The sequence below is a fragment of the Corvus cornix genome, chromosome 6 (assembly GCF_000738735.6).
Source record: "Corvus cornix cornix isolate S_Up_H32 chromosome 6, ASM73873v5, whole genome shotgun sequence".
Lineage (NCBI taxonomy): Eukaryota > Metazoa > Chordata > Aves > Passeriformes > Corvidae > Corvus > Corvus cornix.
This window is the reverse complement of record NC_046336.1, coordinates 10,726,922-10,744,135: the sequence shown is the minus strand read 5'-3', so window position 1 is coordinate 10,744,135 and position 17,214 is coordinate 10,726,922. Positions and strand designations below refer to the sequence as shown.

The 17,214-nt window shown below is 40.6% G+C and overlaps 1 protein-coding gene across 2 annotated transcripts in view; it reads right to left on the bottom strand.

Annotated features, from left to right (window-relative positions):
- Positions 1-17,214, bottom strand: part of SORCS1 (sortilin related VPS10 domain containing receptor 1) — a 262,728-nt gene that overhangs the window by 74,181 nt on the left and 171,333 nt on the right. For both annotated transcript variants that reach the window (XM_039553807.1, XM_039553808.1), the window contains exons 5-6: positions 16,988-17,061; positions 2,206-2,270 (exon numbers count right to left, since the gene is read on the bottom strand). In XM_039553807.1, coding sequence (XP_039409741.1) covers positions 2,206-2,270; positions 16,988-17,061 — 139 coding nt within the window. The remainder of the gene's footprint in view (positions 1-2,205; positions 2,271-16,987; positions 17,062-17,214) is intronic.

Sequence of the window (17,214 nt, the reverse complement as noted above, 5' to 3'; positions counted from 1 at the left end):
GGTCTAATAGACAAGAGACCTGTACATACCAAGTTGCTCATGGTAACTACAGTAATGGACCATGTGCACACTCTGTCTTGGCCTTAAAATCCTGTGACCTGCAGTGCTTCCAAATACCTGGCAAAAAAATGCTGTGAGATGTTCCAAGGTTACTGCTTCCAGCTACCCACCACAGTCCTGTAGGTAGAGACCAACACTCCTTGGAACAAGGGGCAAAACAGAGCACACACTTACAGAAAATCCAACACCTTATATCACCAATGAGGTGAGCTGGGGACCTCCTGATTCATTACGAGAAATTTCATCCAAATGACTGATTTGCAAGAAGGGTCACCACTGGCTGAAGGTTTGACACCACTGATATATTTGTATTTGTAGTTCTGACACTGAATAAACTGAAAAACTTCAGTTGTACTCCCTCACAACTCAGCCAATGTAAGTTGCAGAATCTGTTACTGGTGTTGAGTTGATGAAATTTGTTATTCCCCGATATATTCTTTTTACTAATATGCCTGACTCCTCAGTGAAGCCAATTTCATCTACCTGTTTCTTGGTTTCCACTTAGAGAGCTAAAATGAAGACTATTAATTTGTCAGGAACTCAAGAAGTGTTCTGCAGAAATGTGCTACAGCTGTGCAAAATGCTCTTATTTCAGCCTAGGAACACAAACAAGACTGTTCAAGGCATTTGGAGCATGGTACTTTCTCTGCCCACTGTGAGCTGAATATCCCTCAAATGCATCACCAGAATACAGCTCCTTAAACATCACTTCTAGTGCTTCATCTCAATGACCTCAAATTTTAATGACTTCTAACAGCAGTATTTTGTGCTGAAATAGGCATTGTCCTGTTAGAATTATTTCCTTCTTATTTAGCACATCACAAGAAATAAAAAGCCTCACGTTCCCAGCCTTGCTGCCACATCAGGTAAGTGAAATTGAAGGAGAAATAATAATCATAGATCACAAATTATAAGAAATAGAGATCATATGTTCTTTCAGTGTCACTAATCCTGCATATCTTGAAATGAAAAGACCTTTAAAACTTTATGGTTTCTATTGCAACTGTTTCTTTTCAAAATTCATCTTCCAAAAAATTCTCTTTCAAGCTAAATTTCCATAAGTTAAAAACCAGATTGCCTTACAATTAACTCTTCAGGTATTCTTTAAGTTTCCAATGACAAAATGCACATTTTAAGTAACACCAGTGTATTTGAGGGTACAATTCAAGGGAGAACTTCATCCATTTAAAAAATAATTAATTGAAGGCATCATTAATACTTATGTATTGCAAATGGTAAAAACCTTCTTGTTATTTTGCAGGAAAACTGCTATTTACTGAGGAAACAATATGGAATTAAAATGACTGGATCTCTGGCAGCTGGGCTTCTAGTGTGATGCCTGCCTGAGGCAATCCAGTGTTATGGAAAAGAAATCCATGGAGAAAGATCTGCAAAGGCAGTGGAGCTCAAAGATAAACCTTGAGGAAGCCTGGATGGGAGGAGAAAAGGCCAGCAGGTGGCTGAGGGTGCCTGAGAGAATTTACAGCCAATTAGGAGAATATTTTGGAGTTGCAGGTAAAGGAGGCTCCTGGAATACAGAAAAAAAACAACCCAAAACCAAAACAAACAAACAAAAAATCAAACACCTCAAGAGGCAAAGCAGGGAGGGAAAGAAGCTGATGAAAGTGAAGGACAATGACAGGACATGCAGTAACAGTGAAGAATGCACTTACACTGGTCATTAAAAGGTTTCTAATGTGAGAGAAATTAGGTATTTTCAAAGGTAGTACCTAAGGCAGAGTATCCCTGGTCTGCTAAAGCTATAAAGCCATGAACAAGGTGATTTTATTTACTGTGTGAACAAACAGCAGCTGGACTTTGTGACCCAGGAACTTCAATGTCATGTTCCCATCAACAAAAATCATAAGAAAAAATAAAAGTGTTGTGTGTAGTAACTCCAGTTACTGCTTTATCACCTATTCTTCCTTACCATGCCCTCAGCTGCTTTCACAGCCTGATAAACCCAACTTTTTGCCTTGCTGGAAAGGCTTCTCTTCTGACAGACCTAACTTGCAGCAGCCAAACTCCTCATACTAAATGAGTGAATCACTAAAAGGAAGTGAGATTTCTATCATCATATTGCATGGTTACAGCAATAAGAGGAGAGCCCAGTATACCACAGTATCTGGAAGGTGATGTACTTACGACCATCCACTGTCCTTGCCTCCAGGTGCACAAGGTCAGGCTCTCTTCCATTCCCCATCATAGACCTGTAAAAGACAGATTGAGACAAGGGCATTAAAAACAACATATACCATGAATGGCTGAGATATTACTTTCCAAGGAGATCCTGTTTAGCTGGACATAAACTCATACTCACAAATAAGAACTGAAAATTTTGAAAGAATTTTGGAGTTTTCCCTAACATGAACTTGAATACTTTGAAGAAATTCTACCATTTTATCTAATCAATGTCATTGTACGTATGAGTTCTTTATTTATCACCCCTTTACCTCACTTCTTTCTACCTGGAGACTTGCTCCTGTTCTTGTTGGCACCTGAAATTTTGGTGTTTCTCCTGGTTTGGTCAGAAAGATGCATTTCAGTTCAGGGTGGGATACAGAAGACTTTAACTGAAGAGATAATAGTATTTGCCAGCATACTAATTATAGCTGTTCCTTTATATTGGACATTTTATGCACATTTGCTTTATTGACACGCTTAATGATCAACGTTCCCTCATTAATTAAGAAGTTTTAAAAACTCATTTCATCCTGAGACATTTTATCACTTCTGATCTAATAAAAACAGTGTTCCATTAATAAAAGAAACATTACATTGAAAATGACTGTTTGTTCCCTCTGAATTAACAAGTAACAAAGACATTGAGGAGTAAGGAGTTTATGGAATTAAGTTTTGCTTCCATTGTTGAGGTTCCCCTGGACTGGCAGTGTTGGCCTCATCAATTCCCTGGAAGAGTCCAAATGGCCAGTGGTTTGATGGGCAGCCTGAATTATGGGAGTACTGACTGCAGCATGTGCCAATCCCACTGTACAGAAGCCTCAGCAGCATCTCTGGCAATCAGCCTTGTTTCTGGTCCTGATCCTATCATCCAAGTCATAATCCCGGATTAAAGCTAAGGGTTAAACAACCAGTTTCTTTTTAGCTGCCTGACCTCCTAGTTAATAGAGGCATGAGGGAAGACACACATTCATTTCCAGTGATAAGCAAATTAGATGTTCTCTTCAAAGCCCCATTATTTTTCAGGAAATCAGAAGAGAGATTCAAACAGTGATTTAGACCTTAATTCAGTTCCCACTGACTGCAATCAGAGGAACCTCCAGTGCTTAATCATCATGTGCATTAACTAATAACTATTATAAAAATGTTAACAATAACAAGACTGTGTCCTGATTAATCCTTACCTTTGCTTGACAAAACATGTAGCAATTCACTAGGAAAGGTTTTGTTCTCCTTTGTCAGGGACTGAAGTTTCAGAAAACACTCTGAGCCAGCACTGCTTTTACCTCTTCTTCATTTTTAATAAATGGAGAGCCATTTTTAATCAGTTTATGGCAAGGTGTTATTCCCCTAAACATTCAACTTCCACTTAAAATCTCTGCTTCCTGGTAACTGACACCAAGTGAGGGGGGAAGGAAGCATTTTCCTGGGGGATTTTTATTATGTCTGCCATGATCAGCAGACTTAGCACCACCATGCTGGGCCTGCTCGCTACAATTCAGTTCAAGATAGACAGATGCCAGTGACAAACAGCTCTAAAAAAACTGCAAAAGGACAAAGTTTGCATTATGGCATATCTCCTCTCTATTCTTGTTTATTTAAGTGGGCTTTAAATACTAGAACTGGAACACTGGAATAGCCCACTTGGAACTGAGCTATTGCAGAGGACACAGCACAGCTTTGTCAGTTCATTCCTCCTCCTGACCTCACACACCTCCGTGGGGATGTGAACTCTCCAAAGAAACAAGGAATATATTCCACAAATTTGAACATTTTGTCATTTCAGAGCACAACAATGGTGTTCATCCAGCAAAGAACCTGCTGCCCTAGTTAAAGCATGTGAGTGTACACTCAGTTTCCTCCTCACAGAGCTATTCTGACCCCAAGAAAAACCTCTTTTGCATCTTCTCAGGCAAAGACAGCCAATTTTATGAGCCATAATTTACATCAAACTCTTAGGTGTCTTAAGAGCAGCATATAAAGATCTGGACCCCTGAAGCCCTGAAAGTAGTCACCTGCATATGGCTTAGTCTCACACTACAACAGCCAGTATTGGTGCTGTAGAAGCTTCAACTCAAGGCAGAATTAAGCCATCAATTGTCCCGAGGGGGTACAGAACAAGGATGGCTGACACAGGACTGGTGATAAACCTCCAGGACTTCCTTTCTTTTGATATCTGCTAACTCCTGCGATTTAGAAATGTGATGACAAAGATGAAAACTAAGGTCCAGAGGAGGAAATTCCTGAAGTCAAATAGGACATCTGAGGTATAGTCAAGAGCCATATCCATGTCTTCCTATCTGCCAGATCTTTCTCCCTACCTTAGAAAATACACATTTCATTGCTTTGATATATGATAGGCTTAATTTATGTGTGACAGCACAAGGTCAGTCATAATATTAAATGACATAGTCAGGCCCATAATATTAAATGACAACATGAACAATCAGCTGTAAAGAACAGGCAAAATACAAATACACATCTGCTGAAATCAATATTAACTGTACAGAGCTGACAGCCAGAAACCTATCACTTCCATCTGGATTCTGCTGAGAATGCTTACTGACCGGGATTTTTGTAATGTCACTTTTTTTTTTTTGGATGATGCTGTCTTGTTCCATGGTAGACCTGGGATATTGCTCTATACATCCCTCCATACCACCTGAAAAGCCACATAAATTAATACCATTCTCACCCAGTTATACATTACAGATATTTAACTCTGAACTAATCTCACTCAACTCTCTTTGCAGGCAGAGAGGTGAAACAGGCATTTTTGCACTGTGGATCAGCTGAACAGTGTTAGATAGGACTTTATGAGAAGAATTTATCCTAGAAAGGCCTGTTCCTCTCCATCGAATTTAAGATGTCTGGACACTACACTAGAGACATCCACATGTGATCACATAAAGGTCCCAAAGCAGGAAACAAAACAACCTGAAATATGTTTATTACCTAATTTTAAAAACACAAATTACAGATGAGCTATGGATTGCAATTAAAGGGGTAATTGAATGTCCTGAGCAGTCCCCTTTCTGAGAAATGTTTTATACAGCTTACATCAGCCTTACTATTTACTCTAGGACATATAAAAGCCTAGGAGACAGTCAGAAATGCAATATTGACCACAGTGAGCATATACAGGAGAGAAATACTGTGCTTTTGGTTGCACTGCCCCTGAGAACACGCTCTCCGTAGGAAGATAGACATATCCTTCTACATGCATAGGACAATCTGTTCCTAAAGCATCTACTGGAAAAAAGGTGTTAGGAACTGTAGGATATATATAAGAAATCTTGAATTTTTAGTATGTCAACCAAATCCATCACAACACTACCAAGCATGCAGCTATACTGTTAGCAGGTTTTCTTGTCTTTTTCATCTGGCTGGGGAAAAAAAAGCATCATCCTTAGAAGCTGAGAAGGTCAACGTACCTCTACAAGCCTGGATATAATTAAGTAGTTTAAACCCATGGCATCAGTATGAAAAAGAATTAATAACTGATTACAAAGAAATTGTATTCCTGACCAGACTGGAAGGTTCTTAAACTAAAGACAGAATGATCAAAAAATAACAATCTTCACATGGGGAAGAAGGAAACTACATGCTGGATTGGCCCAAGAGAGCACCAAAGCCTCCAACACAGTGTTTGCTAACTTGATACAAGTACTTCACTCCACTGTACTTCATTATCTTATTTCTTACTACACATATACTTATTATGTGCATGTGGTCAATGCAATGCTTCACAAGCTAGACAAGGGAAAGTGCTGTGTGTTCAACAGCTAATAAACCAAGCAACCTACAAAGAGCAGGGCTACAGATGAACACCATTCTGGGGCCCACTCAGCTACTGATTTGTCTTAGAAATTTCTCTAAAAATAAACAGTCCAAAATTTGCCATTCCCTATTCTGAGCAACTTCTGTTCGCTATGCTGGCAGTGCTTTCTTCTCGTATTTCTCAAATCCATTCTTCCCTTTCAGCATCTGTTCTCAAAGACCAAACACTCATATATGCACAAACTTTTCTTCTTGCCTCAGTCTATGTTTTCACTTTGTGGTAAAATGCCAGCATGTCCTTTGTCTGTCCCTTTAATCTTCGGCTTTCTGTAATACTCCCAGAAACTTCAGGACACCAGGGATATCCCTGCAATTCTTTCTGTTGAATGGTGCCTATTGTATTTTTGTGATTAACTTTTAGTGTTTTGTTGGTATAATTGTCTGGATGTTTTGAAAAAAGAAAAAGGAAAAGAAAAAAAATCTTTTGGGAAAAGGAGGATTTAGAAAAGCCAAAGGGAGGGCAAGGCAGTGACCCCGCTGCCTTTACACTGAAGATGCTTACATTTTGAAAAATTTAGGACCCCCACAGTCCTATTAAAAAGTTGCTTCCTAAAATTTTAATCACTATCAAGCCTGCTAAGTAGTTATCTGCACTTGAGAGCCTCACAAATCGATACCACTGGCTGCAGCACAGTAATTGCTCTGAATGCAGATTCTACATGCACCGTGAGAAGCAGCACAGGGAAAAGACCCCAAATCATCCCCTGGTTTAGAACTAGGCTGAACTAAACAAAAGCAGCCTGGCACTGCCCATTGCACAGTAAATGCTAGTTGGCATATTTCTGTAGTGACCAACCCCTTGCCATCTTCTCTGTCTGAAACATTTCTAAAACCTTGGCTTCCTTGGCCTGTCAGCTCCTCTGAGCCAAGAAAATTCAATAGAGACCCTGTTATCCTGGGGTTTCCACCTCTTCTATCTTTTTTCACTTCCAGGGACAAAAGCAATTGTTTATGGATGCTGGGAACTGATGAGGCTTGCAAGGCAGTCAGACCACTCAGAACTGCAAAAAGGCATCATTGTGAAGAAAGCAAAAGCTTCTACTTGCTGCACCTAATTTCAAACTACTGTTTTTTCATAAACAATGAACTCGAAACACCAGACAATAAGGGCTGCATCTCAAGGATTTGTGCATTCTGGAAAGTAGCTTTGGGTGCCTTTGCTTTTGGATGCTTGACTTCAGACACAGACACACTGTACTTGGGACTGTATGCGCAAGAAACTTGATGGCAATCTTTTCATATGTATTTCTTGTATCATACATGCTCACAGCAGCCAAGCTCAAGCATCTTTTAAGACAACCAGTAAAAGACACTGTTATTTACAGAATCTTCAATGCAAATGGCCCAGAATGCCAAATGCTACCATGTCCTTTCTACTGACAGAACCAATGTGGATGTCCCTCATTCTTTATATGGACACAGAGGCCTTATGCAGCTTTCCCATGTCTGAGAGGAAGTGACCAAGTGCAGAATTAGGACTCCTGTGACCGTAGCTCACCTTCTTCAGAGGTGAACAGGTATGATTTGTTCATGCAGCAAAGGCTGGCAGACAAATGACATAACAGCATCTCTATGAAGGTAGATGGAAGGAGATTCACACAGTTCTGGCCATTTTGAGCTTATCAATGCTGAGTGGGAGTAGCTCAGATGTGGCTGCAGTGCAATGCCAAACAGAAAACTGACACATGGCTTGGAAAATCCAGTTTGACTACTTTGCATGAAAAATGCTCATGTGCCCTCCTCTGCATTCTGCAGATGACTTTGTTCTTAACAAGCAATATATTTGTCTCCTGACCCTCAGCATTCCTTCTTCATAGTCCCAATTTGAGCAAATCCCCATCTCCACATACACTGCATTACACAGAAAGACTAACTAGCTGCAACAATCACATGGAAGAGGGAATGTACTCCTAGAGATCCTCATGCCAAAGTTACCCTATGTGCATAAATATTCTAACAAGCTTTATCCTGTCACAATAAAGCTATAAAGTTGCTTTGTTCAGCACATGATAATGGCTTTGTAATTCAATTATTGGTAGAATTTGCCTTTGGGGATTTATCTTCCTTTAGCCTCAGCATTCATGCAGATCCCTTATCGTAAATCTTGCCAATGCAAAACCAGCTCTTCCACTGCCTGTGGACATATCCTGTCACTTCATGTTAAAAAATTGACACCTTCCTCCAACTTAGTGAATGGCAGGTTTTTGGTTTTGTTTTAAAGAACAGAATGAAAACAACAACAGCGGATGACACTCGTGTTGTCCTCAGTAGCATTTTTTTGGTCCCACTGATGCTTCTGTAACACTAAATCCTAATTGCCTTTCATAAAAATAGTAACATGTAGCACTGAACAGGGAGCTTTTTGTCCAAAGATACAAAAGTACTTGACAATCAACTTTTAAGTAACCTTCCCTGCATGGTACTGATTTGTTCAAGACCTATGGAAAAGTACAAGACAAGCAGACCAAGTTAGAAATAGGGGCTGAGGAAAATTTTTGTTCTCAGCTTTATAGATAAACTTCACTGATTAGTCAAGAGCACAGGGGCCTCATTGATTTGACCAAGATCACACAGTTGCTATGTGGCAGAGACAAAAATAGAGCCTGAGAGTACTCCAGGCTCCTTTTTCTTTTACTGCTATATTGACTCCATGAGGACTTTGCAGATACTCTCTGTTCCTTTTTTTGCTTGCAGAAGTCAGTGAATCTGCACCAGGGAGCTTAGTGTGGGAGGCAATTCTTGTGGTTTCTTTAGTTCAGTCCCTATTATGTGAAATTTCACAGGTTTTACTATTCCTGGAATATACTTTAAAGACTGCTTTCTAGCTTTAATATCTCTTAACCACATCCTCCTGACATGTTTTAGAAACACAGGGACAGATTCCAGATAGGTATAAATCAGCACTTCATTTCTATATATCTGGCAAATAAATCTCCCCTGACCATAATTTAATTAGTTTCTCCCTGTTACATCTCTGCACTATTCTTTCCCACGTAGTCCAATCCCATGAAATCATACAATTTGGTGCAATTCAGCTGGCAGCCACCAGGCCAGATCCATTCTACGGTTTGCTTTACTTTGTCACACTTTCTTTAGAAGGGATAGAAAACAGCAGTGCAGTGAGCAAAGCCCAATTTCTCCCAACTGTGCCACCCCACAGCACTGACCCAGAAAAGCAGGTGGCTATTGCTGCCAACAACAGTAAGTAAACGGGGGTAGTGGTGTGACTTTCAGGCCATGGGGAGTCACTTTTACTCTCACCATCTCACCACCTAGTTTTAGGGCTAGTTTTAGAGCCCTAGTGCATAATGACCCACACCCTTCCACACTCTGCCACAGCTTTGAGGGCATTAGCAAAGAAAGCCTTCTCCCCTGCTGCTGTAACACCACCGCTCTCCGTGGGAAGCTCCAGAGAGGAAACTTGGCTAAAACTCTGAAATAGATGGATGCAAATTCCCAGGAAGTAGCTGTCTATTGCTGGTAACACAGGGTGGGAGGAATGTCTTGAAATGAGGATCTAAACTAAGTGGATAAAATTCAGTTATCAGGACTAGATCCTGATTTTAAGATAGCCCTTCAGTCTTGTATCTTTTTTTCATCTATTGCAGGAAACAAGACTTCAAGCTGGCTTGAAGAGAAAGGAGGAGGAAAGTACCCTCTAGTTACAGTCTCTGAGCTCCCCTCCTTGATGTCATGGACCAAACCTACCTGATTCACAGCTTCTCTGCTGGTACAGTCTAATAGGATCACAATTTCCTACTGTGTTAAGACCATGTCTCTTGCATCTTGTAGTGCTGTGGCCCAGTCAGGCAGCTCTGGAGGAGGCCAGCAGGTCATTTAGAGCAGGAGGGAAAAGTCAAGTCTGGTAACACAGTGTGCTGCTCATTAAACATACAAGAGAACACAGCAGTGCAACCTTCCTGACACAGATCCAGACAAATCCACAGGTGACTTAACTGTGCACTGCTTCACCTTCTCAAGGTCTGTCCTTTACAGGTGCATACAGAGAAATCAGCTGCTTAGTCCAATGCCTGCTGGAGACTCACACGTCCCAGGGTGCTGCACAGCACTGCAGGCTCCTGCTGCTGATTAACCCTCAAATCAAGACTCTGAACATGGTGGATGGATGCCTGTTACAGTGGGGAAACTGCAACACGTGTATCAGACAACAAGGCCCATGGAAAAGAAATATATATGGACCGATTCTTGGTAGATGTTTCAGAGATGTTTATTTCTCCAGCTGCATGGCCGGGACTCTGCTGAGGAACTGCTGCAATCACGGGACCCGAGGGTCCTTGCCCGCACAGGGGAACACAAAACAACCAATGGAGAACGAGGCTGACGAGGGCCAGGGAAACCCCATGTCTCCCCCCAGGACCCCTCTCCCAGGACCACATGGCAGGTGGGAGAGACCCCAAAAGATGCCTGCCTACTTCTGCAGAACTTTAACGAGGGAAAGTGGATGATGTAGAAAAGCTGAAGCTCATGGGAGTCTGTACTCATTTATAAAGTATCTCTGCATGATTTTTTAAGAAATATCTGCTAAATTGGGAAAACTAAAACACACCAACCTATGCATCAATCAGACTGAGGCTTCTCGGTCCCAAAAGGCTTATTCAAATGAGTATTTGCTTCATTTAGATATCCTGAAAACTGTTGTGGATTTCTCTGGCATGTACCCGTAACTACCATATTTAAGCTATGAAATACACAGATTTTAAATTTAATTTCTTCCCTTCAACTCACTGAATAAGGCTTGTGTGTCAAGTCAAGTGGATGATTTTCTGGACAGGCTGTCACAATGCACTTTGATTGGCATCTTTCCCATCAGCCTCCAGCAGTTGCCCTGCAGTGATTAAAAGGTCTTGTTCAGCTATACACAGCATCATTTGTAAACAGCCCAGAGACTGAGGCATTTAAATTGCCTCAGCCCACCTGGGTGGGCGTTCAAATATTACCAAGCCAAGAACTGACAGGAACACTGGGACAGTTCACCCAGCTTGCTACAAGTGCTTGAATATAATGAAGTTTTTAACAGGGCTTTGACACCTCATCCCCTTGATTTTCAGCTCTTTCAGCTGCTCCAGTGAACACAGTCAGAGCTTTTAAAATACAGTTACCAGCCTCCTCTGGAAAAGGAAATATATATACTCTATAATTATGCTCTGAAGATTAACTTTCTTTGCCACTACGCATAAAAGAAACACAAATATAGCCCTATCTACTCATCTGTCCTCCCAGCTGCTTATAGGTTTTTCTCCCTTTCAGTGTGTGTGCATATTTTTAAATTAATTAATGGGAGAGGTTGGTTGGCTGCTTCTTTCACAATGGTTGCCTCCATTTTCTTCTCCTATTCTCCATTTTTTTCTCATTCTCAGAAAAACACAAGACTGAGTGAAGACCTAGCAACATCTCTTACCAAACTGACGTATCTCCTTTAATTTCTTCAGGGAATCATTAACATCATGGACACATGACCCTACCGGAAATCATAAATGGTGTGGGTTGGAGAGGATCCTAAAGCGCATCTAGTTCCAGTTCTCCTGCCATGGGCAGGGAAACCTTCCACAAATCAGATTGCTCAAGCCCCATCCAACTTGGCCTTGAACACTTCCAGAGATGGGGCATCCACAGCTTCTCTGGGCAACCCATGCCAGTGCCCCACCACCCCAAAAGTGAAGAATTTCCTCCCAGTATCTTATCTAGACCTGCTCTTTTTCAGCTTAAAGCCATTACCCCTTATCGCTCCATGCCCTTGACAAAAGACGGTCTCCAGCTCTCTTGTAGTACTTTTTAGGCAGTGGAAGGTGCTCTAAGGTCTCCCCAGAGCCTTCTCTTCTCCAGACTGAACAATCCCAGCTCTCTCAGCCTCATAGGAGAGGTGCTCCAGCCCTCTCATTATTACAGCCCTCGTATCTTCTTGAAGTATGGAGTGGTATTACTTTTGTATTTCCCCTACTTGCTTGTCTGGGTGCAACACTTGAATAAGTAAAAAAATAAAATCAATACCACTGATAGAGATAATGATTGTAATTTGATGACCTAATTTGCTAGCTGGGCTTTTCTATTGTTCATTTTATGTTAGTTTTTAAGACACTTTTATTATTTGATTTTATTTCTTTCCTCCCCCTCCAAGTTTCTCAAGGTTAGGTTCAGATCAGAATTAGATGAGATCCTTTTCAGAAAAAATGTCTCATTTTGATTAAAAACCATTAAATTTGCAGACATTTTAACAAGATTTTTAACCTTTTTTTTTTTTTTTTTTTTTTTTAGGGCCAGCTCTAATTGTGATGCCTTGACTTACTGACTTGTAGAAAATAATTTCTGGTGGAAAGCATGACTTATTTTGAGGACCAGAATAAAAACCTGGCTTTTAATGACCAACAAATGTCTGCATTTGTATTTTGGTCATATTGAACTATATGCACTTTGAGCAGTCTTTCTGCAACTACTGGTCATGGATGTTTGGATTTGCAAGCCACAAAGTATCACTATTGAACTATGACTAGATGACTGGACCACTTTAAAAATGGAAGAAAAAAGCAACGTAATTCCCAGTGCGACTGGTTCTCTGTCCGGGGTTGCAGTGTATTCTATCACCATCCTCATGAGCTGTTGAAATCAGGTGGGGCAGTGTTTCCTTGCCTCCTCCCCCCAGACTATCTTCTGTTAATGAGCCTAATCAACACTTGGCCTCGTGACTCATTACCCCATTGTGAGATGCTCCACCCAGAGGGAGGAACCAAGCATTCCATCCTGGATATAATCTGAGATTCCAAACACCACCAACACCTTTCCACTGGATTTCCAGAGGACAGGAGACACATAGCCAGCACTGGACCTTCCGAGGAAGAGCAGACTCTTTTTCTACAGGATCACCACTTCAGGAGGACTGCAAGCCACCATTTTATTGGACTGCCACCACCACCCTGACTAACAGGGTGTCAGGTTGTATCCTGACTCTGTCAGTTTAACCCAGTGTTCTCTGACATTTTTTTTTTCCTTTTCTTTTAATTTCCCTGTTAAATTGTAATTCTGACCTGGTGCCTCCCACTGGTTTGTTTTCAAACTAGTACATTCACCAGTTGTGTTCACATTTGTATCCACTACAAAGCAACATCTATATCAGCAAAATTCCACAATAGGAATGTATACCAAAACCCAACAACTGTCACAAAAATAAACCCAGAACTATTTAAAGAAAGCTATTTAAATCTTTATCCAACTCTTTTAACTAGGATCTCCTGCATTCTCTTTTCCTAATGCCAACTACATATGTAAACACTGTGCTATCAGCAATAATCCATGTATATTAACTTGTTGTTTCTGCATTATGCTCCTGAATTAATACTGCTTAGAATACTCCTTCCTATCAATTCGGGTACTTTCACAGAGCACAGTTCCAGAATTACCAAGTACCTTGAAAACTTCCATGCATTTTGCTGTCACAGCACATCTAACAGCAAAATCTCAAGAAGCTGCAGGAAAAATAATAAAAAACATGAACATTGTTGATACAGTGTAGAACTGCTGTGTCTTGGGCTGTATGCAGTGTGGATTCTTCCATGTCTCCACCTGACACATAACATGCAACTGACTCTCTGAGTGGAGTACATTTTCCTCAGTACACCACTTCCACGTCCCTAGATTATGCAAACAGATATGTGATGATACCCAAATTACAGCAATTATTAGAGGTGTCAGTTTTAGAGTAGCCCATCACTAAACCCTGCCCAGCCACAAGTGTGTCCTAACAACCTTTTAATGAGGTAGAAAATTACAGATCTCTTTTTTCAAATTTTGTTTTACTTTGTTTTTTGGTGGAGGTTTTTTAAGACAAGAAATCTCCAGTCTTCTCTCATTTTAAAGGTTTGAATTCATCTGCTCATCTCCCACCTGGTAGCTCCTTTCAGAGAGTGACATTACACCTCTTTCATTGCAAGTGTGAATGTCAGGGCATCACTTTGAGCTGCAGGTGGAAAAATGAAAAAGGGGAACAGAAGAGCTTTGAAAAAAAGTATTCTATTTCCATATTAATGACTCCTCTTAATGAAACAGAGGATGCAAGAATAAAAAGTACATATGATCTACAAGGAACTGAGTTGTGTCTACACAGAGTGTTTTATCAGAGTTATGTAGTAAGCATCATCAGACTGTTTTTCTTCAGGGGTTTAAATTTCTCTGGAGTGGTAGGAGGAGGAAGTTTTTCACAGAGCAGCCAAAAAAAAGCAAATAAAGAAGAAAATTCTCTTGGCAACAGATATAAGAAATGCAGCTGTAAAAGACTACCACTTCTCTGACATGGTTTGCAGGTAGAGCCTTTTCAGGACCAAAACTAGCAAGCTCAGTGGAGTTTATTCACAAGACTCTGAGTGACCCACAAGCTATTTACAAGACAGCATGACAGACTAAAATGGCGATGAAAATATCAGTGAGCAATCAGGAAAATGCATCTTTCCTTTCATCAACCATTCAAATCCATGTAAAAGTCTTTTGACGTCTTCCAGGTGCACCTCCCCTGTCAAAACAAGCAGTGTAACTAAATGCAGCCTCAAGAAGGCCTGATGCCAGAGGCCTTGTGTCTTCCAATTTCAGAGAAGTCCTAGCTTAGAGAGTACTGGAAGCAATCTGTACTAGAGCAACTCCTCAACCTTCCTCAGATATCAGAACATTTCTCTCATTCTCTGCCCACTACAGCTGTGTCCTGGTTGATCCCTTCAAAGCCACTGGATTTAGATAAATCACCAGAACAGGAGAGTATCCCTATATTTTGCTTTAAGTTGTGACTTCAGGACATTTTACTTCACTATTTATTTCTGCTCTTAAGAAGTCAGTCCTCTCACTTCTCACATTGATTACACTCTGCATATTTATAAGCCAAAATATATAATTATAAATTTAAAAAGCCCAACCAACAACAAATCCCAGAGCACTGAGCAAGGCTCAGCTTGTACACCAGCACTTGCTACAGATATGGTGCTGTAGAAATCTGGATTTCAACTGTACTTCTGCACACTCTTACGCCCCAGTTCCCTTTTGCTTTTCTTGCTTGGGGAGTCAACAGTGACCATGCATTCAGTGTAAAGGGCTGCCCTTCTGATTCAGCATTTCAGTGCTGTGTTATCCTCAGGTACCTGGCAGCACAGAATGGAAATGCATATTAAAGCCCAGTGTTGCTCTCTGTGGTGTTTTCAATCACACATGCACAGCTGTTTTTTACTGTGGATGTGTTTGAGGACAGACAGAGTCCATAGAATTGCAGCGAAAAGCACCCTTTTTGTCCTAGGGTCATTATGATCATCACAAATATGCCAGAATGAGATGCAAGTGTCTCTACAAATTGTATTATTTTCACTTTTGACAGCAGAAGTGCAGTCTAGCTTACACTGAGGTGTGTTATGCAAGGGGTATTCTGTTCAAGGTGAAAATACAGGCTTGCAGTTTCATGCTTTGTGAATGGCTGTAGGGAAATTAGATGGGTGGTTGGAACATCTTTTCTAACTTGCTCTTTTCCTTTGAAACTCCAAGCCTGAGTTCCCTTATTTGTTAGTTTCTATAAGGCCTTCAAAGTTTGAGTTCCACAGAAAGGGAAAATTATAACTTCATCATTGTTCTTATTGCAGGCGTCCATCAGCTCAATTCACAATAAACCAGAACTGTAAGCAATGACAAGAAACTTCAAAAGGTTTGGAATACTATACAGGACATGGGGATCCAGGAACAGGGACAGTCTTTTCAGCCCTCTGACCCCTTCAGCAATTACAATTTCGGTACCCAATCAGGATATCCATATTTCTATAATCTTCTTTTATTAGCGAAAAAAACCCCAGAAGATGTGTAGAGCTTTGTATTTGCATCTGCCATTTTGAGACCCTTTAAGGAGCTCTGCAGGAAAAAAATAGTGATACGACTGTCTATACAGACACTCCCACAGAAATGGCTTGAAGTTAAAAATGGAATTTAGCTTGCATTTGCTTCAGCTAACACAGGTTCTAAGAAAGGATTAAAAAGCAGAAGCAGCAAACAAAATCTCTGGTACATCCTTTGCAGACCAAATATAAATTCAACTTTAGAAGTAAATTTGACCTAGAGCTCTTCCTTCTTTTATAAATAAAAAGAAAATATTGAACTGAACCACTCATGAATATTGCTGTGTTCAAAACCTATTTTTGACATAAATTTAGAGTTTAGAAACTATGCCGCTGGTCTCATTTTAATCACTGGGTTCAGCTTCTCCTGATTTCACTTTGAGTATTTTATCAAAAGCTTCTCCTTGAAAGGCATATTCAGAGGACATAAGCCCACTTCTGCTCACAGGCGGACTACTGCCTCCATAAGGAGTTGATGAGAAGTCCCACAGATTTACAGCAAAACACAAGAAAACATTATCTTTGATTTGGACTATACAACCATGTTTGCAGGGAAAAAAAGGTTCAGCGACTCCTTCATCCCTCAGCTTTCTTTTCCATGTAAGTCAAAGCTACACTAATTGCTGCCTAGACTAAGCAGGTCTAACAGTAATTAAAGCACAACACTAGCCACTAGAGGATGGCATTTCTACCTGTGGCAGAAATGCTGGTGTCCTCCAAGACTCCAAGACTTCAGGCTTTGTTCCTTAATTGTAGCAAGACCGGACTGAACTCTTTACTCTCCAATTCTAAGTCAATGCTTTCTACAGACTATTTATTCAGTGTATTTCAGTTCTGCATCACCCTTAGATCAAAGACCCAATATTCCAATGTCGTATAAACACATAATGCCCCTTTCATACCAGTTCTAAATTAATTTCAACAAATCAGCAGTGCAGACTGCATTCAGACACATTGCCTTCAAGACCTCATTCCAACACCTCTGTATGTGTGGGGAAGTTGTTTCAAGGAATCCAGGAAGAGGGTTTTGGTCTTACCAGTAGAACCTGTTTGGTGTAACTCCCTCATGAAGCAGCAGCCATCTTCTGCCAAACTCCACGGAACTGAATAACTGTGGACAAAAATGAACAGTCATGAACCACAGCAAAACACAAAGATACCAGAGAAATTAGAATTAGAATTAACCTGAAAAACCCTCTACCAGTTCTGAGATAGTGACTTGGACTTTTATTTATCCCAGTCTCAAAGGGACACACCTGGGGCA